The following is a 26,396-nucleotide window of genomic DNA, read 5'->3' as shown; positions in this document are numbered from 1 at the left end:
CTACATAACAGGCAAATTGTGTGAAACTTGTCACACTAATGTCCTAAAAAAAGTGTCATACTCCTGTCCTAAAAAAAGTCAAACTCCTGTCCTAAAACAATCACTCTCCTAGCATTATTTCTCAAGCATTGGTAATGCATCCCGTAGAACAGAAGGATTTATTTCCATTCCATTAGTTTGAAAATAAGATTGAATGAAAAAAAGAAAGTTAAATTTGGTAAACGATAAATATAATTCTATTTATTTATTTATTTATTTATTTATTTTTTTGTTATTCAGATGAAGCGTTCCAAAAGATATTTATTGGTTAAGCATTTGTTTAAAAATGTTGCTCAAGGAGATAAGTAAAGTTGCTATAAATTTCGCAGTAGCTTTAAGTTAAAAGTAAAATATAGGTTATTAATATTGCTGATTCCCTTTTTGTTTTTTATGTTTGTATTTCCTGAACTATAGAAGGATTCGCAGGTACTGAGAAGGTAACTTTTCTTTTTGTAAATTTTATCATACTGTACATGGCAAACTGAAAGAAAGTTTTAATGTAGCAATCGATTTTTTTTCCATTGAAATGAATGTCTGTTATTCGGAGTGTAAGCTATTCAGAGTGAATAATATGGAGAAATGGAGAACCCTATATGGGAATTGTGCTCGAAGAAATTGGGGGTGTCCGTTACGAGAGGTTTTACATAAATTTAGTTTTGTCATTTAATAACCATACTTTGTAATTTAGGCTTCAGTTATTTCTTTATTACTATAGTTACATTTTAAATAGCCCATGAAGAAATTCATTTTGTAACTCTCTTGATGTCAGTCTGTTACTGTATGAAAATTTGACCCCCTGTTTTGAGGGTGTAGCATAGTTAAAGTGAGTTCCCTTTATTTTTCCCCTTAATAAGTTCTTAACAAAGAGTAAGTATAATTTTTTTCAGCTTTTTTTCAGCAATTTTATTTTAAAAAAATTTGTGACTGGAAAATGTCAGGTTTTTGGAGAATCACCCAAATACATATAACATGCTTATCCTTGTAATGATATCTTATACCGGGGGTTCATAAACATTCCCAATTCAGGGCAACTTTAGAAGAATTTGAATTTTCTCATGGGACGCTAACCTATCTCTAATTTAAACAAATGTATTGATACCATGGACACTTCGTGGCTCTTCTGGTGCTACTTGGAGCTCATCACCATATGTCCTGACTACTGTATTTAAATCTCTCCATAGTATAAAATGAAGTCTCCAAAAAGCGTCTGTTTGTGTGAAAGTGCAAGACTCGAGAATTACCCGGACGATTTTGCTGAAAATTTCACAGTATCTTTCTTTCAGCTCTGGAAAGGTTTGCAGACCGGTTCGAAAAAAATTCGAAGAGTAGTTCTTTTTTTATTCCAATTTAGGCTCAATTTTCATATAAATTCCCAAATATGGGGGTGAAAAATTACTTGCACATATTAATATTACATATCGTTGGAAAGAATAGAAATTTTCGCATTCTACGCAATTTGTTTCAATGTTCAAACTTAATTATGGCGGGAGTTATTCGTGTTTTTAACTCGAATTTTTTAGGTTTTGCTGAAATTTAGGCACTATTTTCTTCATTACATCAACCAATAAAAAGTGAAGCAATTGTCACACAGTTTTCTTTTCGACACCATTGGAAAAAGCGACATTTTTTTACTCCAAATTTATCTCAAATAATGGTTGAAAAACTAAGCTTCTATCACCAAAGGGAAAAAAGTTACAAGCAGTTTTAAATCAAGTTTAAAAATCTCATCTCTTCAAGTTGTCAAACATTTTATTTTCGCTTTTCTACCGTTATGTTTTTTGAATCCATTGTTTCTTTCTATCTTTCTGAATTTTAAATTCTTGAACTTATTTTATTTTGTGTTTTTATGGTTATGCTTTTAAAATCCATCTTTTTCATTTTAATTTCTTAAAAGTATTTAAGTATTTGTTGTCATTGTTTGGAAGGGAAATTTTGAATGATGGTTTTTTTTTTCTTTTATTTAAGCCTGATTGTTGAATATACGTCACTTGACACAGTTTTTTTTTCAAAGTAGACCGGGTAAAGCCAGGCAATGCAGCTAGTCATATATAAAATCTCTTTTGGACTATGGTGGAGGTCTCATGGCCACTGCATTTATAAGCTTCAGTGAAAAACTGAACAAAATCTAAAACAAAGCACTAAGACTCAATACCACAGCAGTTTGCTCAACACCTATTACTGCCCGGGAGTTCAGTCAGGGCTTGAGCCTTTGAGGGTTTGTAGAGAAAAAACAGCTCCTTAAACACTGAAAAAACAAAATGCTCCTTTTGTATCACTGGCAGCAGGCTGTGCTTGTTAGAAAGAGACGAGGATCATTCGTTATTAAAGTCTATGACCTCATGATTAAATATAAAATAAACAACTATCCATGCCAACTTTTTTGTCTTAATGAAAGATTTTCATCTACTATTAAAATTCTGCTCTCAAACTTATCAATTAATGTTCAGGAAAAAAAAGGAGTTAGTCCGTTTTTTTTTTGGTGATGATGCACTAAAAACCATTACAATTAATTACCCAAAAGACAACTGGCTTCATATCTATGCTGATGGAATGCCCCTGGTGAACTTTTCATCTGGAACTAATTCTTTGGATTCTGTGGGAAAGGTGTAGCACATAACCATTTCTATAGATCTTCCTCTGCAGGTTTCTTCTGATCTTTTTAGAATTTCTAATGGCCACAGCTATCTTTGGAACCAACTCCATTGTATAGGCATTGATAATACCCTATGTTCTTCAAAGGAAACAATGAACTCAGGGGTGCCCCCCCCCAAGAGCAAGGGTGCACCCCTCCCCCAAAATGAGGAAAATACCCCTCAAAACAAATCCCCTTAAAAATTTCAATGGCGCCGTCTGCACCATGAAACCCTAAGTGGGCACCCCTGATGAACTTGTTTACAATTAACAGCTTGTGCCTACAATGCTTTCCCATTTTATCTCCTTATGACAACTATCTTTCAGAGGCTACTTTGTATTCGTCTGCAAGTAAGGAGATGGTCTGTCTCACCCTTCCCCGACATAATAAAAAAAAAATATAAAAAAAAGTCATCTAAGCATTATATCTTAAACATTTTTAAAAACTGTGTAAGACTTTTAGTTATAAGCTGATCAACTTATCTTGAGAAAAAAATACATTTTTATTTATTTATCTATTTATTTATTTACTGCAAGATAAATATGATTCCATTTACCTTTTTCTCTTTCACAGGTTCATTAGAAGTTAACGAATCAGGATCTGGATCATCGGGTATGGCTAAAATAATGTTTTCATCATTTGGATCAAGTGTTAAAATTTTTGGTTCTGGTATCTTTGGCATAGCCTGGAAGATAAAAATAGTTCAAATGTAATACAGTAAAATCTGTAAAGTTGACCACCTTTGAAAGTTGACCACCTGCCTAAGTTGACCACTTTTGTCAGGAACGGAATTACTCCTATCTTATGTAATGAAGGAAAACCTCTGTAACTTGACCACCTCTCTATCTTGACCACCTTTCTATCTTGACCACTAATATACACCAGCTTTGGTTTGGAGTATTGTAAAAAACCCTTTGTAAGTTGACCACAAGGCAAAATCATTAGATTGTACTAAAAGTTTCATCAGTTATACCTCAAACAGGGGTGATTGTGAGTTCATCAAAAAATACCTGAAAGTTTTAAAGCGAGAACCGGGGGGGGGGGGGGTAATCTTTGGCCCCTATTACTTAAGTGCACTTTTGCCATAGTATTAAATAGTTCTGAGTCAAAATATTGTGTGTACATTTGGTTAAATTTTTAATGGGTTACAAAGTTACTTTTGAGCTGGTGTTATACAAATTATCTTGACATTTGTCCATCTTAAGGGATAGGTGTCAATCTTAAGGAATCTTGCAGGTATATTTGATGAGTATTATATAATTTAAAAAGATTGCGGAGGTAGGGAGATAAAAGCATAACAAAAAAAAAACACACATAATTCTGGTATTTTCAGACATAAAAATACCGGAAATATGTCCGAAAATACCGGAAATTCGGTAAAATACCGGAACACAATCACCCCTGCTCAAATAAGTAACCAGACATTTTAGAAAAACCTATGAATATTTATGTTTCTATCGAAAAACATTCGGCTAATGTTAAGTCACAGAAAATGAGCCAAACTTCAATAAGGAGTTACTTTGTTGAAAAATAGATTACCATGGTTACAAATGTACAAGAAAAAATTAAATGAAGAATTTGAGTCATTTTTGACTTGTTATGAATTTTTAGGAATTGTTAATATTGAGTAAGTAGTTTTTCATAAGCAATAAGGCTTTTTTTTTTGGATCAATTCACAAAATTTTTAAATTTGTATGATACTTTATGCGTCATTCTGGTAAATGATCTCCAAAAATATTTAACAACATTTTTTCTTACATGAAATACACCGACAGCTCAGTCAATTCCAGCCGAGGACTGCAGTTTTGTGCTTATTAGCACTCATCAGCCCGGCATAGGAAAGTGACTGAGCTGGAGATGGAAAACCTCTTATGGAAACCAAGAGGGCCAAACAAACTGGTAGCGAATGTAAAATTAGCACAGACCAGCCGAGTGACCGAAGCAATGGTTCGGTTCAACTCGAAAATTGATGGCAAGGCATGGTATATTCAGTAAATTACCGCCCATTAGCCAGGGCTAAAGCAGAAATACATGAATTTGGTGTATTTCATGTATTTCTGCTTTAGCCCTGGCTAATGGTCGGTAATTTCATTTTTTCTTATTGTTTAAAAGTAATGTCAAACAATGAAAGTGAGTTTAAAGTATTCCAATTAGTTAAAAAATAAATGCATGAGACAAGAAATGACTAAAAAAAATAAAAGTTTTCATTACTACCCTCTATAAGTTGACCACCTGTCTAAGTTGACCAGCAAAGTACTGCACCGCAAGTGGTCAACTTACACAGGTTTCACTGTAACATAAAATTGTCAGGATTTAGAATTTTTATCTGAAAAATAAATGGATAATAATAACTGTAACAAAACACTTATTTTGTTTTGTATCCAGTACAAAGCATTAAAAAAATTTAGCCAGTTATACAAAATTTCTACTATTTTTCAAAAATATAACATTTTACATGAAAGAAAAATACTGATCTTACTTTAAGACACATTTTTCAATCATCAATCCAATGTAAGAAAAGTTCTGTTCCCAAATACTCTTAAAAATATTTCATTACCTATTTTTTAAAGTACAGCTTTTAAAACTAGAGAAAATGGTTTGCTATATTTTTTACAATAGAACAATACAAACATAATACTACTGAAGCTTTATATGAATGAAACTTGCGTACGATGCTCGAAAACAGAAAAAAATTATGGAAAAATTAAAAAATTCAAACCCAAAGATCCAGACATGATTTGGCAAATATTTTTTTAATAGTATTTGACCCAACCACTGTTTGGCAGTTGCCCGCTACAAGTAGCGATGCTACTGTAGTAGCTACATTTTTTAGTAGATTGTAGTGTAGTGCACTACTTTAAAAAAAAGTAGTGTAATGAGTAGTTCCATAAAAAAAATAGTAGTTTAGCGATTTCTAGAAACTACTTTTCATTAAACTTAAAAAAGGGGGGGGGGGAATAAGGTTCAAATGAACTTGACTGGCGCAAAAAAAAAAAAATCTAAAAAATCCGCACAGATTGCGGAAGAGGAAAAATTTTAAATCCCTCTATTACAGGAAAAGCCTCAAAACAAAAGCTGGAATTTTATTTGTTCATATTCGAAAAAAATGGCAACAGATGTATCTTCTCAATGATTTTCTTCACGCTGCAAATTTCAATAAAAGCATTCTTCAACAATGACCGTGATCAACAATGAATTTCTAATTGAAGGCTAACCTACATTTTAGCATAAAATTGGTTTAAAACAGTTATAATTCACATTATAATTACTTTGGAACATTGGTACAGATTTTACCTGATGTGGAAAATTCAGGGGTTTCTATGGATATTTTATTCTAATTTTTGCGAGCATTTATTCACCCTCATATTTTGAAAATGCCATTTTCGGGCCCTAAAATTAAAATTTGAATCGAAGTGTCGCAAAAAAATCAAAAGTTGCTTTTCCAAGTCGCACACCCTCTTACATTTTTCTTTTTACACCAAAACAATTGTAAAAATAGTTTAATGTAATTTTAACAAAGGAAACCAGTGCTGACTTCCATCTGAAAGTGTAAACCAGCATTAGTAATGCTAGGCCAATTTTTCTTTTTTTTTTAGAAACTTGTAATTTCTGTTGACAAAAAGTTGCCCCTATACCCCACATGAAAAAAGTTATTCAAACAAAAAAACATTAAGGTATCCCACACTTGGCCTAAAATTTAGATTTTATTCAAAAAATTAATTTTTTTCAATACATATTTTTAAAAATGTAAGGCATATTTTACCAAATTATCAAGCTGAAAAATATAAAAAGTAAAGTAGGTAATAAGAGTTAAATAGAAAATTTTGCTCTCCTGCAATATTTGCATCTCCCACATAGTACTAAAAGGTATGGATTTTTTCAAGGTTAAGTTAAATTTTTCATTTTAACTATTTTATTTTTTTCATTACTTATTCATTTGCAAATGTTGATTTGAAAATGTGTTGGCTTACAGTTTTTAAACTTTATATTTTATTTAAATGTATATGTAATTTTTTAAAGATAAATACAAAAAAAAAAAAAAAAACTTTTAGGCCAAGTGGGGAATTTTTTTGATTTGAATAAATATTTTTGTGGTACATGTCGAGTGTGGGGTATAGGGGTAACATTTTATCAACAGAAATTTTGCGTTTCTAAAAAAAAGTTTTTTTTTTTTTATTTAGCCTAGCATGCGCTGGTTTACACTTTCTGACGCAAGTTGGCACGGATTGCCATTGCTCAAATTACAAAAAAAAAAAAAAAAAAAATTCACAATTATTTTGACGTAAGAGAAAAAATATAAGAGGGTATGCGACTTGAAGAATCCACTTTCATTTTTTGTGAGACACCCTAGAGTGTATGCTTTTTATTTACTTAATTTTTGAAAAGTAACCAAGTAGAGACTACATTTCAAAAGTAGTTTGTAGTTGCTACATTAAAAAAAAAGTAGTTGTAGTTCACTACAAAAAAAATATAGTTTTTCCAACCACTAGACCCAACCATTGTAATAATTAGGTAAGATTTTCAACGGGTAACACTATTTTAATATGTATTTTTTTACCACTTATAAATAATTAAAAATGAAAACAAAATGAAACATTCCAGTACAAAATCTGTGTTAAGTCACGCTTTGTCACATTCCAATCGCATAGCCCCTTACTTTTTGGGACATTTCACGTCAAATCGCTTAATGCCATGTGCGGTCATGTCTCAGCTTTTATCCATGATTTTTTTTACAAACAGATATCTATGAGAAAATCGCAAATTAATTTTTTTAGATTTTTTAAATGAAAATTACGCTTTGGAGAATTTTTTCAAAAATTCGATTTCTGATCATTTTTCGGAGTCACAGTTTTGGCATGAATTCAGAAAATCTCTCTAATTTCTTGATTTTTCAACCAATTAAGCTGAATTTGGTATCAATTTCAAGCTAATACTTTTCTCCTTCAGTGTGAATGACAGAAAGAATTCTATGAACAGTTGGGTGTTGCCACTCTTTATCTAAAGTCAGTTTTTATGTTTTTTCAATTGGGAGATTAAATAAGTTATATCTTCGGAATACCTATTACGATCTGCATCTTTTTTTTTTTTTGTAGCATATTTAAATCATTTTCTTGCCATGTAGAAAAAAGTAGAAGGTTGTTTTTTGTTTTTAAATAAAAAATTTAAGTTTGTTTTGCAGAAAATACAAGTTTTCTATTACTTTAAATCCCTTTTAAGCTTTAAAAAGACCAAAAACGCTTCAGAACAATTAATACTGGACTCTCAAAGGATTTGTATCTATAGTTAATCCCTAAAAAGTTGTTTACTTTTGAAAAGAATTGTGCAAAAACCTCCGTTTCAGATTTCGCAAAGATAAATAAATAAAAAACACTTTTGATTGAAAGTGTACTAAATATTAAGAACAATAATTTGAAGAATAGTATTAAAAATATTTCTAATGGCATTAGTTACCTTTTTTTTTTGACAATAAAAGAAGGGGGGGGAAGAATAATTACCATTGAAAAGTTTTCATAGCCTAAATTTGTTTGGATTACATAACACCTGACAATGAGCTTCCGCACATACAATACTCATGCAATACGCAACATTCTTCTTTCGCTTCGAAAGTTAATCGACACATAGATTTCGTCGATTATAAAATGTGAAATGAAAGGCATGTTTGTGCGGACGGCATTTTTTTTTTTTTTAATTTACTATTTTCTTTGTATCAGAAGATGAAAAACTCAGAATTTTTATCAATAAATTTCAAAGAAGTTTTAAAATATACTTCAATCAGCAAAAATAATCTTCTTCAGAGAAATCTAGAGTTGTGGAGTACTTACTGTAAGTGTGGAAGTTCATTGTCAGGTGTAACATAATCCAAACAAGATTATAAATAATTTCATAAAAAACATTTTTATACTATACTTCAAATTATTATTCTTAATATTTAGTACCCTTTCAATCAAAAGTGGTTTTTTATTTATTTATTTTTGCGAAGTCTGAAACGGAGGTTCTTGCACAATTCTTTTCAAAAGTAAACAACTTTTTAGCGATTAACTATTGATACAAATCTTTTGAGAGTCCAGTATTAATTGTTCTGAAACGTTTTTGGCCTTTTTTAAGCTTAAGAGGGATTTGAAGTAATAGAAAACTTTTATTTTCTGCAAAACAAATTTTATTTTTTTATTTCAAAACAACAAAAAACACCCTTCTACTTTTTTTCTACATAACAAGAGAATGATTTAAATATGCTACAAAAAAAAAATTGATGCAGATCGTAGTAGGTACTCCGGAGATATAACTTATTTAATCTCCCAATTGAAAAACCATAAAAACTGACTTTAGATAATGAGTGGCAACACTCAACTGTTCACTGAATACTTTCTGTCATTCACACTGAAAGAGAAAAATATTAGCTTGAAATTGATACCAAATTAAGCTTAATTGATTGAAAAATAAAGAAATTAGAGAGATTTTCTGAATTCATGCCAAAACAGTGACTACAAAAAATGATCAAAAATCGAATTTTTGAAAAAGTTCTCCAAAACGTAATTTTCATTCAAAAAATCTAAAACATTAATTTGGGCTTTTCTCATAGATATCTATTTGTAAAAAAATAATGGAAAAAATCAGAGACATGACGGCATGGCCGACTATTTAATTTAGGCGATTTGATGTGGAATGATCCTTTTGGCAATCCAAAGTTTATAGCAATCGGAGGGTACTCAAAATCAGAATTAGACAGATTCAAGATGGGTTTCAAGTGCATATATAAAAAGCATATTTATGTTGATTTGCTTTAGATTAATGAATTATTTTTAAAAGCTGCATCAATCAATATGTAATTTAAAAAGTGGAAAATCATAATAAAAATTATGATTTTCCACTTTTTAGAGAGCTTCCACACTAATACAAGCCACCAATAGAGCTTCCACACTATTTGAAGAAAAGTTGCTAATAGAAATAATATTTACCAGCAAAAAATCTCAAATTTCAATCCTCTGTCAAAAAACGCCCCTACATCTCAGGGCCTTTCCACAACATCAACTACAGCGAGACTATCAATCAGTAAAGCTAAGAGATTTCTCAATGGAAAGCAGGACCAATATTTAATAATGCAGTTTGCATAATAATCGATTTTTGAATTAAATAGAATATGTGGGCTTGGATATTCTTCTGTTTGTTATAATAAATGATTTTTTCAAAAATACCAATCAAATTTTGTTTGTTCATTCAAAATTTTTAATTTCAGTTTCTTCTGAATTTATTTATTTTTTAATATTTATAAGATGGGTAAACCTGTTCATGTGAACACTTTTGAAGAAAGATAGTTTGCTGTGAATAAATGTTTCATAGTAGTAGTATTAGTTGCCATATGTAAAATTGTTTTTGTTTTCTTTTTTGACTATACACAAAGTACTTCAGATTTTTTGTCTTCCAAAAACTGTCAGAATTTTTGAGTTTCAAACTTATAATTCAGTCTAATTTATTTTGTATTATGGAAAAGGGTTCTCAACTATAAGCCCTATTTGTTTAACATAAGAGCATAAAATACTCATAATTACTTCACAATCCCAAATCACATCATTTTCCCATTTGGCATAGACAAGATCTTCATTTTCAACTGGAAATATTGACCAGAAAAGAGTATCTCCATCTTTTTCAAACACAGATTCTGAAATTCAAAAGGTAATTGAGAGAAAGAATATGATACCTGTAGCAGAAAAACTGCAGAAAGATTAGTGAACTTATTGACTTGGGAGTACAAACAATGAGAAATACGAGGGTTATTCGTAAAGTAAGGTCCGATTTCTTATAAAAAATAAACAAACACAGATTTTTACCAAAAACTTTTTTAATTTAATTTCTTACATTGTTTCTCTATTTTTCTAAATAGCCACCATATTTGTTTAAACATTTTTCATAACGTTCTACAAGCTTTTATATGCCTAAGTCATAGAAGTCTGAAGGCTGTGAGGATAACCAATCTTGAACTGCTTCTTTCACCTCATCATCTGTGGCGAAATGCTTGGCGCTGAGAAACCACTTTAGGTAGCGGAACAAGTGAAAATCACTCAGCGCCGCCAAGTCCAGATTATACGGTGGGTGGTCGATCTGTTCCCATCCAAAAGATCTGATCAGATTTTGAGTGTGAATAGCAGAATGGGGTCAGGAATTGTCATGCAGTAACAAAACCCCAGATGACAGAAGCCCACATCGCTCATTCTGTATTGCGCGTCTAAGTCAAAAACGGAACCACCGACCGTATTTCACACTTGGCAGGCCGATAAACTGTTTTAAACATTTTAAACTGACACTGTACAAAGAACACTGCACCAATACCAATGCAAATGGCGTCGTTTAATGAACAAGGCATGCTGGGAGTTGGTATGCATGCGCGTTTCAATATAGGCACTGCATTCAACAGGATACGGCAATTTGGACCTTACTTTACGAATAACCCTCATATTTTTGCATTCAAAACAAAAAAAAAAAAAAGAGTCATATGAACTAATAAAATTTCAACACTTCAAAAAGCATAATTTCAACTAAAATATGATGAAAAGTGGCAGAAGGTAAAAAATAATGTAGGGTTATAAAACTATTTTAGTCTCATTATTGGTGGATGCTCTTTTTTTTTTTTTTGAAGAGAGGAAAAGGGGGGGGGGGGCACATGGATAAATCATCTGCACATGAAGTTTTTTTTTTCCTATAAATTACTTTCAAAACCCATACAAGCTCAAAAATGCAAATTTTTTGTTTTCTAAGAAAACCAATATTTTTAAGAAAGCCAAAATTCTTAACTGACAACAAATAGTCAGTTAATTCATCTTTAAGAGATTTCATTTTTTAAAGATCTTTTTAATGCTGCTGCTCTAAAAGTTAAAAAATATAATTACTATTTCACAAAACAATTCAATCATTATGGTACTTTCAAATGTGACTATTTAATGCATCCAAATTCAATCTTTAAACCATTCTTAACTCTAAAACTAAAGAAAATGCTTTCAAATTTAATTTTTAGTGAAATATTCAAAGATTACAAGCTTATGTTTTTTACTCTGTCACACGTCTTATGTTGTCACACACACACTGCAACAGCTTGTGCACAATCAAAAACTCTAAAAATAACTCACTTATACGTTTTTTTTAAACATATACTCACTAACTTAAAACATTTAGGAAAAAGAAAGTGCAAAAAAGGAAATAATAAATAAAAACATGTTTCAAAACCCCCAAAATTTGATAGATAATATGGATATGTTGAACGAAATGCTCTATTTTTTTTGAAATGGAATTATAAATATTTGATGATTACTTTATTCTGTCACAAACATTTACACTTTTTTCTAAGCATTTTATGAATCTCTTAAAAATTCAGACATAAACTTTAAAAAAGTGGTTTAGAAAATAAAATAAATGAAAATAACAATACAATAGCCTCTCATTGTATCTGGCCTCGATATATTGCTCATTCGGAGATATTGCTCTTTTGTTCTGTTATCCAAATGAAATATTAAAACCATAAAAAAAAACCCTTGCTTTAAGCTTGAAACCATTCATGAAAACATATGGTATTGCTCAGAAAAGGTTTCTTTCTTCTTTATTTTGTCAATTAACAAGACAAAGATTCTTCTATTCTTCTGAATTCGCTGGAAAAACAGAGGCAATTCCTGTCATCCAAATGTACATACCGGCAGAACCGGCAGTATATTTTAGTTTAAGATCCAATTTGGAAACTACTTGACATTTGCTTTTGTATTGATACTTATGCCCTTACAATGAGTGAGAGACAGCAGGTAAGTGTAATACTGGCCCGAGCCAGAAAAGAACATATGACCTCTCTGACTGTCTTTTAGTACAGAAACGATTTGTGCTTGGTTGCACAAATCCCGATTTGCATTAAAGAAAGAAAGGGTGATCTGGATGGGCGAAAGAGTGGAAAATTATCTGGTTACTTTTACTTTTCACATCCTTTCTACTGCAAATTGAAGGGATTAGAAAGTCTATCGGGAATAATAGAGTATTGGAATGCTCACTCTTATCTAGCGGTAACTAAGAAAGATCATCTTTATTCGCAATTTGATGTTTGTACCTTTCTGACACTGAAATTTATTTAAATTTCAATCTTCTTTAAATTTAAATCCATGTGATAGTAGATTCGTGAACTTTATCGAAACCATTTGAAAATCATGTCAAAAAGAGTGACTTGTAATTTACTTGTATATATTGGATGGATAGCTTTTTTTTAATGACCTCGGTTATATTGCGCTTTTTTTTGTCCCCTGAAAAGCGCGATATAACGAGGGGTTACTGTACTTATAATTTGATGGTAAATAGTACCACATTGCTTCTTAAATGTTACTAAAATGATATTGCTTCAAATGCATAAAAAAAACAAATAATTTTATCATTATATACTTGTATATAAAGAAAAGTAGAACACTTTTTTTTAGTTTTTGATATTTCCGATATAAATTATATAAAACAGTATATACATACTATTTCCAGATGTTTTATTTTGTTTTAAAGTTTCTGCCTGATTTGATAAAGGTGTCTTGGGATTACCAGTAGGAAGAGGTGCAGAAAATGAAGTTTTCGCTAAAATAAAAATAATCACTTAAAGAAAATAAAATAGGAAAGATTAAATTTCTTTAGGAACACAAAAAAAAAAGCTTTGTTAACAAAAAATAACACCTAAATTAAAAAATAAAAAAAAGTGAACAAAAATAATAGGACATGTTTAAAATCAACTTGTTAATTCAAATTCTTAAAATAACAATACAGGAGGGAAAAAATACTTGAATGAACAAAAGTTCTTCATACATTCAAAAGAGTAAAAATAAGGAAAACATTATAGGAAAACTCAGCGCGCATCTTTTGTTGTATCTCTAGGCAAATATTCAACTCCAGTACATGTGATTTTTATGATTTTGGTTAATTTTGCTTCATATTTACTTTTATACTGTAAAAATTTCCTGTTTGTGGCTTTTTATCAAGATTTGTGGGTTTTTTTTGTCTTCATTAAAAAAAAAAATTAATTAGTTTAAAAATATATATTTCTGTGAAAAAATGTCTCAAGAAAAAATGATGATATAGAATAGATGAAGAAAATGTCTCAAACTAAGATAAAAAGATTTAATGTTCATAACTTCATTTATTTTCAGCTACATGCTTGAAAGTGCTTAGAATATCTAATCAATTTTCAGGGTCTTTGCTTTGTTTACAACAGCAAAAACATGTAGTTACTCAAAGGCTAAAATTTGACAACATTCAAATGTTTACCTTTTTACTAATCACAATCAAATCCAATATTATTTGGCACAAACTTGCAATGAAAATTATAGACATATTTTGGAGTACTGAGTAACCCCACCCTTTCTTTAGCGAAAGGAAATTGACTATGAAGGGAGGGGGGGGGGGGTATTTTTCTAATTCTTCTTTTCAAAGTTTATACATGCATGCATTTTTGCAGTGCATTAATGTGAAACACTATTGGATTTGTCAATGTTTTCATGGCTTTTCTTACATGAAAGAACATAAAAATTTAATGTTGCATCTTTGTTAAAACAAAATTAATAATTTTATAGTGGAATGTCATTACAACAAATACCAATACAACAAAATATCTATTTCAATGAAATGAATGCACAGTCCTGATTTAATTTCAAATAAATGGCTTGATTTCTATCACAACAAAATTCCTTTTATTAAGAACAAAATTAGGAGTTCCTTCAAGTTCCTACAAACAGGATTTCACTGTACTATTTTCTAATGAGTAACTGATCCCTCATTAGTTTCAAATCATTAAAAGTATAGTGGCAGATGAACACTTTCATTGATATTCATAGGATGGTATGAGGTCAGAAAGCAGATATTCTTTCATAGTTTGCAGAGCTGCAGTCAGTGGCGTAGCTACACTTTCTGCTGCCTGGAGCGATTCCTCAATTTGCCCCTCTTTGGTTGAGAAACAGTCAAAAGTAATTAAAGGAAAAATAAGAACTTAATTACGAAGAAAAATAAAGAATATGCTCGATGCAGAAATTTTTTCAATATTAGTCCTAAAAATGCATTTTAAACTTTGGTGACACCAGGCAGGAGCTTAGAGGCCTGCACTTTGCGCAGGAAATTTTCCAATTTTTGAAATCTAGAAATTTTATGGTTTCTTTGGTCTTGTCAAAGAGGGTAATGACTTCCTTTTGGATCCGTGCTTGGGTGCCTCCCTTATTGTTGAGAAACTCGGAAGTCGCTGCTTTCCTAGATCTGATACTGCTATATTACAGAATTTGGATGGTTTTCTTTTTTCACTGATACAGGGTTTGAATAAGCCCTATAAGTTCGGTTAACCATACTGATTCATGAGAAGGAAAAGTTGTGCATCAAAAATCATTACTTTCCATGTGAATGTGAAAGGTTTACTTAAACATCAATTCACTAATTAAAAACCATCCACTTAAATGAATGTCTCAGTTTGAAACTCACTGCTTATAGGAATTTTGCTGATATAAAGCAGTAAGATTAGTCGCAGTTATTATTTGAGTTGTGAGTAAGTACTTTTATAAAATAAACATAAAATTCATTCTGGTCTGAATAAATGTTTTGTAATAAATGACCAATTAAAGCAATTTCTGAAACAGATAATGCAACCCCGAAGATGAGCAATTTATTGCCCACCATTTCAGACCACTTTTTTTCTTACTCTTGTAATTTTTTTTTCCCAATAAGGTGGTTTTCAAGTAACTTTTTTAAAATCAAGTGCTAGCTTCATATTATAAAAGTTATTTTTTTTTTACCTCCAGTAATTGATCAAATGCATGATTTCCCTATTGGGAAACATTGAACTTTTTTCACATCAAGAGCATGAAATTGCCGCCCCCCAGCAAAGTGCCGCCCGGGGCAGACCTTCCCCTCCGCCCCACTCTAGCTATGCCACTGGCTGCAGTCAAAGGAAAAATGATCGATTCCGGCTCCGACTCCAGAAATTTTAGTATTTGACTTTGACTCCTTTACCCAAAATCAGTCTGACTCTGACACTACAAGCACTGCCAGAGTTGAGGAATTTAAGGGAAAATGACTGACTGCGACTCTTGGAATTTTAAACCTTTGACTCAAGGGCACCCAAAAGGGGGGGGGGGGGGCTAGTGGGGGCTCAAGCCCCCCCCCTAGAAATTACAATTTCCTCTTGCTTTAAACACTTTTTTCTTTGCAAAAAAATAAAAACATTTCTTCTCCAGCCATTAATGAATAAGTTATTAAAAATGTCAAATTTTAATAACTGTAATCTGTACTGAAATCGGTTTCTATGGAAAAATATCCAGATAAAACATAAGGGAAATATCTGAGACATTTAAAACTTTGTATATGGGCGCCCATGCTTCGACTACCATTTCCAACTTCTTTACCCCAAAATCAGTTTGACTCTGACTCCGCAGCCTTGATAGTTTGAAGGCTATTTTAGATGTATGAACAGTGAATGGATGTTTACATAAGATGAATTCAAAAAAAAATTAAAAAAAAATAACTGCAATGATCCAAAGAAAATAAAAAAGTTGCATTGCACCACCATTGAAAATTCTTGGTAAAGGATACTATGGAAAGACACAAGGGCTTAATAAAGATCAGAAATTGAGAAGCTGAGAACTTTTCGCTCTTCAACTTAACCATAACATTAGTAATTAATGTGTACTTCTTGGAAGTTACATTTAGAGTAGACAGCTTAAAACAGTAGCACTAGTATCACAATATCAACTAAAGAGTTTCCTTCAAAATGATTAATGTAAACACAATTAGGTAAATAAATTTTGTTAAGGCTCAAAGAATAGAACACAGGAAAAAAGTGGGAGCCACAAGCATCGCCAGTGTTTTTGCATAATTAATACGTGTGGGAGTATTGGTTCTGTAGTTATTGAGGGGGGGGAGAAGGGAAAGATGTATTTTTTCCAAAGTGAATGAAGAGTTAATTGAGAAATGATACAGTTTACTCTATTAAAACAGCATCATACCCTAATTTCAGAATCCTGGAATACAGAAGACAAAAATTTTGGGACTTTTCCTTTTTATGATTTAAAAAAAAAAAAAATCCATTTTTTTTTTTTCAGTTTTAATAGTTTAAAATTGTTAACATTCGAAAATCACTTAAAAGTTTTTTTGATGCCACATATTAGATGCAAATAAACGTTTTACTGTGATTATGCTGCAATCTTTTAACCTCCACTTTCAGTTAACGACAATTCCTTTTTTCTTGTCATAAGTATGCAATGCCTATTGAACAAAAATGCAAAATCGTTCTTTGTAAAAATATGATTTATTTATTGTATTGATCGGCAAATTGCATAATAATAAAAAGCAACATCCACTGTGGACTATATGCCACTGAAAATTATCTCTGACTTTTATTTTAGCGTAATGAAGTGTACCCTCACATTCAGACTGATTAAAAAATAAAAGAAATTTAGTGCAAAAAATAGGGAAAACAGGAAAAACATGAGAAATACCGCATGGCAGGAGAGTTTTACATATTTTTTGAGTTAGCATACAACAGACGGAAAATTCAGAAATCCGGAAAGGTCCGGTCACGAGCATTCTGGATTGCGGGTTCCATACTGTTATTACTTAGGAGTTGACAAAACAAATGTAACTTAATATTTAAAAAAGATGAATAAGGTCTTGAAAAAAGTTTCTTAAAGGAAAACAAAGGGAAAGTGATCTCATCATTTTAGCATTTCTTTTAAAATCAAGCCAAATTTAGTGGTTCTAATGATACATGAACATAAAGAGCATACTAAGCTTTTTTAACTAATTCTTGTTGACACAAGTCATTCAATGCTTCCTCTCTAAAATGAAAGTAACTTTCATAATTGTAAATGAACTATTTTGGTTGACATTAAACATAATAATTTTATGCAGTTAAGATATCTAAAAAATTACAATTCATTGGAGGAAAGGTTTTTTTTTTTTTTTTTTGCAAAATCTGTAGAGAAAGTTACGACCCAAAATAGTTGAGTTTATGATTTCTGAAAGGGCTTCCATTACTTTCAAATAGGCCTTAAACCCTTTCTGAAATTAATGACTCAGTTTGTAATGAGACAGTTATTAGTCTATACGTGTGTTGACTGTTGAATATTGTTTAAGAAGAGATAGTTTAGGATAATACATAAGCATATTTTTGAAGCTACACAGGCTAGACTACAATGCTATTTAGTGAGCCAGTCCCACAAGCTCGGATAATTTGAAGTGCATATAGTTTGATGGGTCAGTGAGCATAAGAGGCAGAAGAATTAAATTTTTTGTTTTTATTTCTTGCTCATATTTTGATAGTATAATCTTAACTGTAGCTAATTAATAAATTAGGCTTCTGAGAGAGAAGTTAAGAAATTTTTTCCCACAAATTTTAAATAACAAACATTACATTTAGTGATTCTTACGCTCTTATCAACCAACGCGAGTAACTCTGGGGTCCAAGGGTTACCTGCCAATCGAAGGGTTGACGTTATAAACCAACGCGGATTGGAGTTAACGCCGTGTTGTGAACAGGTTTTTCAGCTCCAAATCTAATCCCTCGGTTTCGGCGAGTTAACTTCCGACAGCGAGCTACTAAAGATGGCGGACATCGGACAACAACGCAACTACGACTTGTTTATGCCGGAGGATTTGGAACTGCTGGAATTAATTGAACGTAAGCCTCGAAAAATTCGGCTTAAATAAAAGAAAGGGGCCCTAATGTCATGGGGACTCCTCGCAACTGCGACATGATTAATCTGCCACTGACTCTGGTGATGAAATTTGCAATTATTTAACATTAAACACCAATCAGCGATGACAATCGAATATATTTGATTTTTAGTAATTACAAACTAAATTATCTTGATAATGGTGATATGTGAATAAATTAAATATTTTGCACGTCTTTTTTTGTATATGGAGGCAAAGTGAAACATTTAAGGTAACTTACTTTTTTTCAAAATGAACAAATTGGAATTTTTTTCTGAAAATTACGGTACATGAAGGAAGACCAATATATTTTACGATAAAACTCGCAATGGAATATTATTTTTTATTTTTAGCAGTAAATTTGTGCCTCACAAAAAAGGTGGAAATTTTTCATCTTTTTTTTTTCATGGGGCAAAGTGAAAAATGAAATATTTTTCTAATGAACTGTTTTTAATTTCTTGATTGAAGGAATTTTTTATCAAATAAATGGGTAAATAAAAAAGTGAATTAATAAATGAGAAGAAAATGAAAGAATAAACGAAAATAATTTAAATGAGTGAATAAAATAGCAAATTAATAAGAAAATAAATGAAGGAAGGAGTAAATAAGGGAATTATTAAATAAAGGAACGTAAATGAACTAATTCAGAGTTTCCCAAACATCGGTCCGCAGACCCCCGGGGTCCGCGAGTCCATGCCAGGGGTTTCGCGGTGCTACCAGCTAAAACGTTAAATATAATTGAGATTGAAGGACGAGTAACGATATTTTAATTCGAAAAGAAAGCCCATTTATGAGGAATAAAAAGTTCTTGCTTAGGTACATGCAGGACGCAGCAATCCCCCCCCCCCCCCCGGAACTATTAGAAGTAAACACACTACACATTAATTAATTTTGTGTACGTGACGAAGTTCATATTGTTACAAAACTATTGAGGAAAGTGCAAACATTTTTACAACTGTGATATTATACTTGAAATAAAACTTTTGCTCCAAAAATTTTAAAACTGAATTTAATAGTCAACATTCAAAATTTCTAGCAATGGCTGAAATAGATCAAATGCTATAATTTGCAGTCGATTTTAATAATGAGATCGTTTCCGAAATTTTAAAGTATTTTTTTTTCTCTCAAAGAGCATGCTTAAAAACATAGGATTTGAGAATTTTTGAAATAATTTGACAAAGTTTAATATTTTTCAACAATTATTTTAATCAGTGCGCAGATTTGATTTCATTTTTTACGCTTCTGCACAAGGCTTCACAACTGACTAGCATTCACTGACACCATTAGCACAGACCGCAGTATTTAATTCGCTTCTTAAATATCATAACCTGAAAGCGCGGTAGACAGCAAGCGTAAGCATTCAGCGAGCCAGTGGAGTACGCGCCAAAATTCATCACTGTTTTGCTCACAACTTCAAAAGTTCATTTTTAATTGTAAACTTGTTGTAGAAATTTGTTGATAACATTTTTATTCCTAATTGAATTTCAAATAGAATTTACTTCCATAAATCAGAAAAATAATTTTAGAAAAAGAAATGAAAACCAGATAAGTGCTCTGAAAAATATACAGAACAATGAATAAATAAATTTTATGGGAAAAAAGCGTGAAAATATATTAGAAAAAAGAATAGATTTAACTGTATCATTTTTTTTTGAGCGAGGGAGCAAGGGGGGGGGGAGGTTGGGAACCTCTGAACTAATTAATAAATGAACACGTACGTGATTTGATAAAAGACTGAATTAGTAAATGATATGAACTATTTCACATAGCCCCATCCACTTTGCTCCGGTTGGACAGGAAATGCTTCATTGTACAAAGCATTTACTATACAAATATGCTTAATATTAAGCAAATAATGCTGCACTGAATATTAGTAGGTGTCATTTAATATTTCAAACGTTAATAACAAGAACTTTATCCTTTAATATTACCAAAAATATTTTTTGACAACAAAATATTACAATATACGTATCATTTTTTTTAAAACATTGCTTGTATTATTATACTGTTTGATTTTTAACGTCCTGTTTGAAGACTTATTCTATGGCAGTTATCAAATCAGAATTCTCCGAACTGAGAACAATCGTTGAAATTTACTCAAATAATTTAGCGAGTTTCAGTGTTTCGACTTTATCAGGAGAATGGATCGTGTAGAAGATGAAAGAGTGGTAAAGGAAATTTTTGATGTATTAAAAAATTTTAAGAGGGTCAGATCTATTTAAAAAGCAGTGTTGGTCAAAAGTGCTTAAATGATCTTGTTCTGATATAAACATACAGAAAAATCAAAGTTTGATGAGGAAATAACTGGAGATTTTTTTTAAGTATAAGGGACGTCTCAATTTTTTATTGTTTAAAATATTTTTCTGCGTTAGCTTAAGTGAATTGTTACACTATGATTGGTAAAAAGTCTCCATTATTTCTCTCTCCTAATTAAAAACTATTTAAATCTTATAACTCAAACATAAACCGTGAGGTTAATTGTCATTTAAAAAATGAGAAGAAATGGAAGAATGAGAGAACTGTAATCATACCGAAATAAAAGAAAAACTATTTCTTGTCAAGTAAACGTAACAAGTCAGAATCAGGAAAGAGCCTGAAACAGTTTCTTTCGGTGTATATACAGCTGTCCCATTCCTCCCACCCTCCCCAACTCTCCTGCAATTGGCGCATAACTGGTTAAAATTGATAATAAACAGCCATGAATATGCAGCACAATCTATAACAAAGTCTATTCATTAATAGCTGTGCAAACTCATGTGTGACTGAATGACATTTTTGATTAAAAACAATAGTCTGAGGTATTATATAGTAAAATAATTTTCATTAAAACTGATATTTTTTCTTTTTCCATTTCTTTTTTCATAACTAAAGTACTAAGACAAAAACAGAAAGATATAGTATTTTTATAGGTTTTATTTTTCAATGTTTACGCTATTGTTTGTTTCATGAGTATATATAGTGACATTTTTGTCAACAAAGTTTTCAAACTTCTTATTACCAAACGAAATTTATGTGAATTCGGTATAAATTAATTCTTTTAAGTGAAGAGTACTTTTAAGATACCGAAGTAACAATAAGAAACTGTTAATCTGAATAATGATTTATGCTTCGGATTAAAATAGTTGAGGTTTAGGTGCTGTGACGACATGACAAGAAAGTTTAAATTCTATTAATAACGATAAAAGTAACAATAATTTAAATAAAAAAAACAATCAAAAAAAAAAAAAAATTCACACTTGGCTCATATAAATTTAGTGAATATGTATAATGGGGGAAAATTTGTAAAATCATATCAATAAAATTAGTTTTAAAAAAATCGTTTAAGTTATAATTTTCATGGAATTTCCCAAGATATTTAATGAAAAATAGTTCTTGCACTGAATTCTTTGTAACTGTCATCCAGCGAAGCCAGTATTTTAGCTTCGAAAGGAGTATAATTTGTTTTTGTGGAAGCGAAATTCATCTTTTAGTGATAAATAGAAGGAAAAAAGACACTTTCGTTCGAAAATCAGCTTAACAACGTGCTTCAAAATCAACAACGAGGCCGTGCTAGCCGTGCCCCCCGACCGTCGGCTTTGCCTTTCCTGTAAACAATATCACATGACCAAAATCCACCAATGAGAGGGGCTTTTACATCTAGGGAGAAAAAAATCAGCGGAATTCAATAGAATTTCATTGTCTCATCAGTTTACCATAAGCAGTTAGAATACAACTAGTTAAGTATGTGTTCAGAGCTGGAAGTGCTGAAAAAGTTTACGTAACCAAGAGTTCACAATATCTGAGTAAATATAGTACGATAACTTGACCAAAGGATGTCTGAAAAATTGAAAATTCAGATAAATGGGTCAATAAGCATAACAAATCCTTAAATAAGCAGATTAATTACAATAAAATAATGTTTTGCTCTTGATTAAGAAATAGAAAATAATTTTCCACATCTTATTTAACAATGAATTAGTCTACTGTCTCCTGTTTCAAACTGTTTCGTATTTGAATGAAGCACGGTCAAGCAACGGCCTTTTCATTAACAGTTCAGCTGGTATGGAGTCTGACTAAGCTCAGAGTACACCATAATGTTTAAAAGATTGCCATAAGTTTTTGGGTAATCTATGCAAAATTGTACATTGAATCAAAATAAAATGTGAATTTTAGGCACATTTGTAATGAAGTAATACCTATTGTAATTTTATTGCCATAATTTTTTTAAAGAATCTAAAAAACCAGATAAATGAGGTTCTACTGTGTATGTATGTATATATATATATATATATATATATATATATATATATATATATATATATAGGGGTCTGGCCAGAGAATATTTGGGTCCGTTAACGGACCCTTCACAAAAATCCGATCAACCAAAACGGACCTTTCACAAAATCCCGATCAACCAAAACGGACCCTTCACAAAATTCTGATAAACAGGATCGGATCTTTTACAAATTGTTTATTGAAAGAGCAAATCTGAAAGCAAAATAACGCATATTCCAGTGTATAACCTTTTCTGAAGTCAAATTAGAGGGATCAGCTTATACGAAATCTGCTAATTTTGCAAAAAAAAAAAAAAAAGGCACTCTTGCGATGCTCCTGCAAATGATAAGTAATTGCTACTGCCAAATAAATATAATGCTTGTTTGTTTCTTGGAAAGAAATTAACAGCTGAAAATATGTTTGGTTTTAAATAATTTGTTTGTTTTATCACAGCTAATTAGCAGCGGTGTTGTTGTAAACTTTTCTGAAAAGGCATTGGTAAGCACTTTTCTCCCCACTCATGATTTAATAAACAATGATAATATATATCAGCGAAATGAACTTAGAACTGCAAAGGGATAGTAAGGGTGGGGGGAAAATATGATCGCTTCAGATAGGGTTACCAACTTCAAAATTATTAACACTTAGCGTCTCATCATTTTACCAGCTTCTCAATATTTGCGTTTTTATGGTGCGGTGCTATGTTTAACTGTTATTTTGGAAGAGAATTACATGGGTCTGATTTTTCGATGCTAACAAGGATGATTAACTTTAAATCAACTTTTAATTACCTTTTTTTTTATTTTTAGATGTCTACATTTTGAAAAATGCAATCTTTTAACATCCGATATGAGAATCACATTTTGTTCCTTTTTCAAATCTCTGTATTAGGATGCAAATAAATGAAAAGTCTCTTTATTTTTGTTAGAACTCTCATTTCAAGTTTTTAAAGCAAAATTCCATTTTCTTTTATGAATCAAAAATTAAAATGCTGAATCGATGGTATATTTTATTTATTATTATTTTTTTTTTTTTTTTGCTTCAACTGTGTCCACTGATATTAATGAAATGTTTATCATAGGACTCTAAAATTCAATTTTAAAATAATTTTATCAAAATTATTTCTTTTACAAGCCGTTTTTATACTTTAGATGCTTTCACTTTGAGAATTGCGATCTCTTTGCATCCGCTATGGGAATCCGATTTTTCGAATTTTTGATGTTTAGTACGCTTTGTTAAGAGGTAAACAAAAAAATTCTCTTTTTATTTTTGTTAAAATCACGGAATTTATAAGTTTTAAACGAAATTCTGTGCTTTTTAAGAGTGTCTTCTGTCAAAAAGTTAAATGCTGAACCATGTCTGAATTTTATTATTTTTTTGTTACAATTATTTTAAGTACTGCATAGAAATATTCCTAGTATAATTTAACATAATGTAGAATGGTAGATAAATATTAATACTTGAGAGAGCGATGCCGCACCCCCCCCCCCTCGGCAAATAGTAGAAAAACACTCCAGAATGATATTTTCGACATAGAAGAGGAAAACACTTAAATTAAGTTGAAAAGATGCAGTTTGTGTCATCTCTAAATTCTAAAATTTCGTTTTAACTTTTTTTTTTTTTTTTTTTTTTGCGAAATTATTTGATTTTTTACAAAATTCATTCATTTTTCACAAAATTATTTGATTTTTCACAAAAAATGGATCCTGTGAAACATCCTGGACAGACCCCTGATATATAAGGTATACAAGCCAAAAAACAAGTTTTAAATAATTAACACAAAAAATAATGATGAGAAAAGGGAAAAATACAAGCAGCAATTTAATAGGGACTTTAATAATTAAGACAAAGGTTGAATCCAGAGCTGATCAGCCGTGGAGGATTCAATAAATATGGTCAAAAGACTGAGAGTGTTTAAGCTCCAGTATATGCAATACAGAGTAACATTGGGCAAAACGCACCACATGTTAAACTATAAACAATAAACGAGAACTTTTTTCCTCTGTTTCGGAGCTTTTTAGTTCTGTTAAGGGCTCCCTTGATTTTAATGGAATTTTTTTTTTCTAGGTCTTTTTAAATTTTGTGTATTCAATAACTTTTTCAAAAATGGCAATTCATGTTTTCTTAAGATTAATGGCATTGCAATCAGAGCTAACTTCAGCTCCACATAGCCAACCTATTTCTTTTATATTATGAGAGGAAATTTTCAATCAAAAATCCTTCTTCTGTACCTCTTTGTTGTAGATACAACAATGACCTATTGTGTATAAATTTTTCAAATTTATCTATATAATTTTTTATATATTATTTATATAATTAACTATATATCATAATTCATTAACGCTCAAAAAGTATAGTTTTATTCAAAATAACTTCAATTTCCTGGATATAAACATACAAATTGATTCAAATTCTTACACTACAATCTATGATAAAAGGTGTGAATTTAATTTCAAAGTTAATTGCTTACAAGATTTTTCATCCTGCTTAACTTAAAAAGATTTTTAATGGCATCATTGTTTCACAAGCTATCAGAATAAAAAGAATTTGCAATACCATTTCCACTTTTAACCAAGAAATTTCTGTACTCAAAAATATACTTTTTAATAATAACTTCCCTAACAATCTGGTTGAAAACATTTGCTTTAGTTTAGCCTTTGATGAACATTTTGCTTCTCTTGAAACCGTTTAACTGTGTAAATGTGTGATATAACCGTGACAAACCATTTTTTTAAATCGCTGGTGTGGATGTTTTTTTAGCACTTGGGAAATGGATGATTCGCATGGATTTTGGATTGATTTCTTCGAATATGAACTTGTTTTTATTTTTTTTTTATTTTTAAGTTGATAACTGGATTGAACCTAGATTTGCTGATTAATGGATTGGATTTGTTTCTACTTGAATCTTAAGGAAAGATGATTTAAGTTATTGGCAGGTACTGTCTTGTGGATGGCTAATTATTCGGAACTTGTTTTCCTAATTAGTTGAGACGATACCCCCTGCTTTTTATTTTAGGTTTAAGTTCTTGTTTATTGTTTATAGTTTAACATGTGGTGCGTTTTGCCCAATGTTACTCTGTATTACATATATACAGGAGCTTAAACACTCTCTTTTAGTTCATAGTTAAATTTTTTTGGTCTTTTGACCATATTTTTTGAATTCTCCATGGCTGATGAGCTCTGGATTCATCCTTTGTCTTAATTATGAAAGTCCCTATTAAATTGCTGCTTGTATTTTTCCTTTTTCTCATCATTATTTTTTGTATAAATTGCTTAAAACTTGTTAATTGGTTTGTATACCTTTTATATTTACTTGACTTTTTAGTTTTGCAGCATTGCGCAAATATGGGCTTTTGGTGTTGTCTTTTCAATATTTTTCAATTTTAATATATATATATATATATGTGTGTGTGTGTATATACATAAAGTGGCTCCCAAAAGCGTTCCTACATTTATGATTTTCAATGAAATACGCCACTATCCATTGGTTAAAATTAATATTTTGGAATAGGTATTTAATTACAAGATCTATGATCTATTTTCAACAAAATTACATGAAATTTTTTAATAACATAATAAAACTTGATTTTTAGGAAATCAATAATCAAAAATTGTCAGAAACTTTATCTCACAAAAGTCTTGGTACACTTTGGAAAAATATCTATATATTAGTAAATAATCTAACTTTTTACTACGTTATTATTTAGTAGAATATCACACAGTATCAACAACATTTTTTAACTGTCTAGGAATAGATTTCATTGCTTTTTCTTTCTTT

At 30.8% G+C, this 26,396-nt stretch overlaps 1 protein-coding gene across 1 annotated transcript in view; it reads right to left on the bottom strand.

Annotated features, from left to right (window-relative positions):
- The window catches only part of LOC129221372 (transcription initiation factor TFIID subunit 1-like), a gene marked incomplete in the record, with an annotated part of 170,910 nt that overhangs the window by 78,629 nt on the left and 65,885 nt on the right, over positions 1 to 26,396 (bottom strand). Inside the window, 3 exon segments of the mRNA XM_054855844.1 lie at positions 3,228 to 3,356; positions 10,219 to 10,328; positions 13,157 to 13,255. Coding sequence (XP_054711819.1) covers positions 3,228 to 3,356; positions 10,219 to 10,328; positions 13,157 to 13,255 — 338 coding nt within the window.

Source organism: Uloborus diversus, chromosome 4, assembly GCF_026930045.1.
Source record: "Uloborus diversus isolate 005 chromosome 4, Udiv.v.3.1, whole genome shotgun sequence".
NCBI classification, from domain to species: Eukaryota; Metazoa; Arthropoda; class Arachnida; order Araneae; family Uloboridae; genus Uloborus; species Uloborus diversus.
The sequence above is the reverse complement of the archived record's forward strand: the minus strand, read 5'-3'. Positions and strand labels throughout refer to the sequence as shown.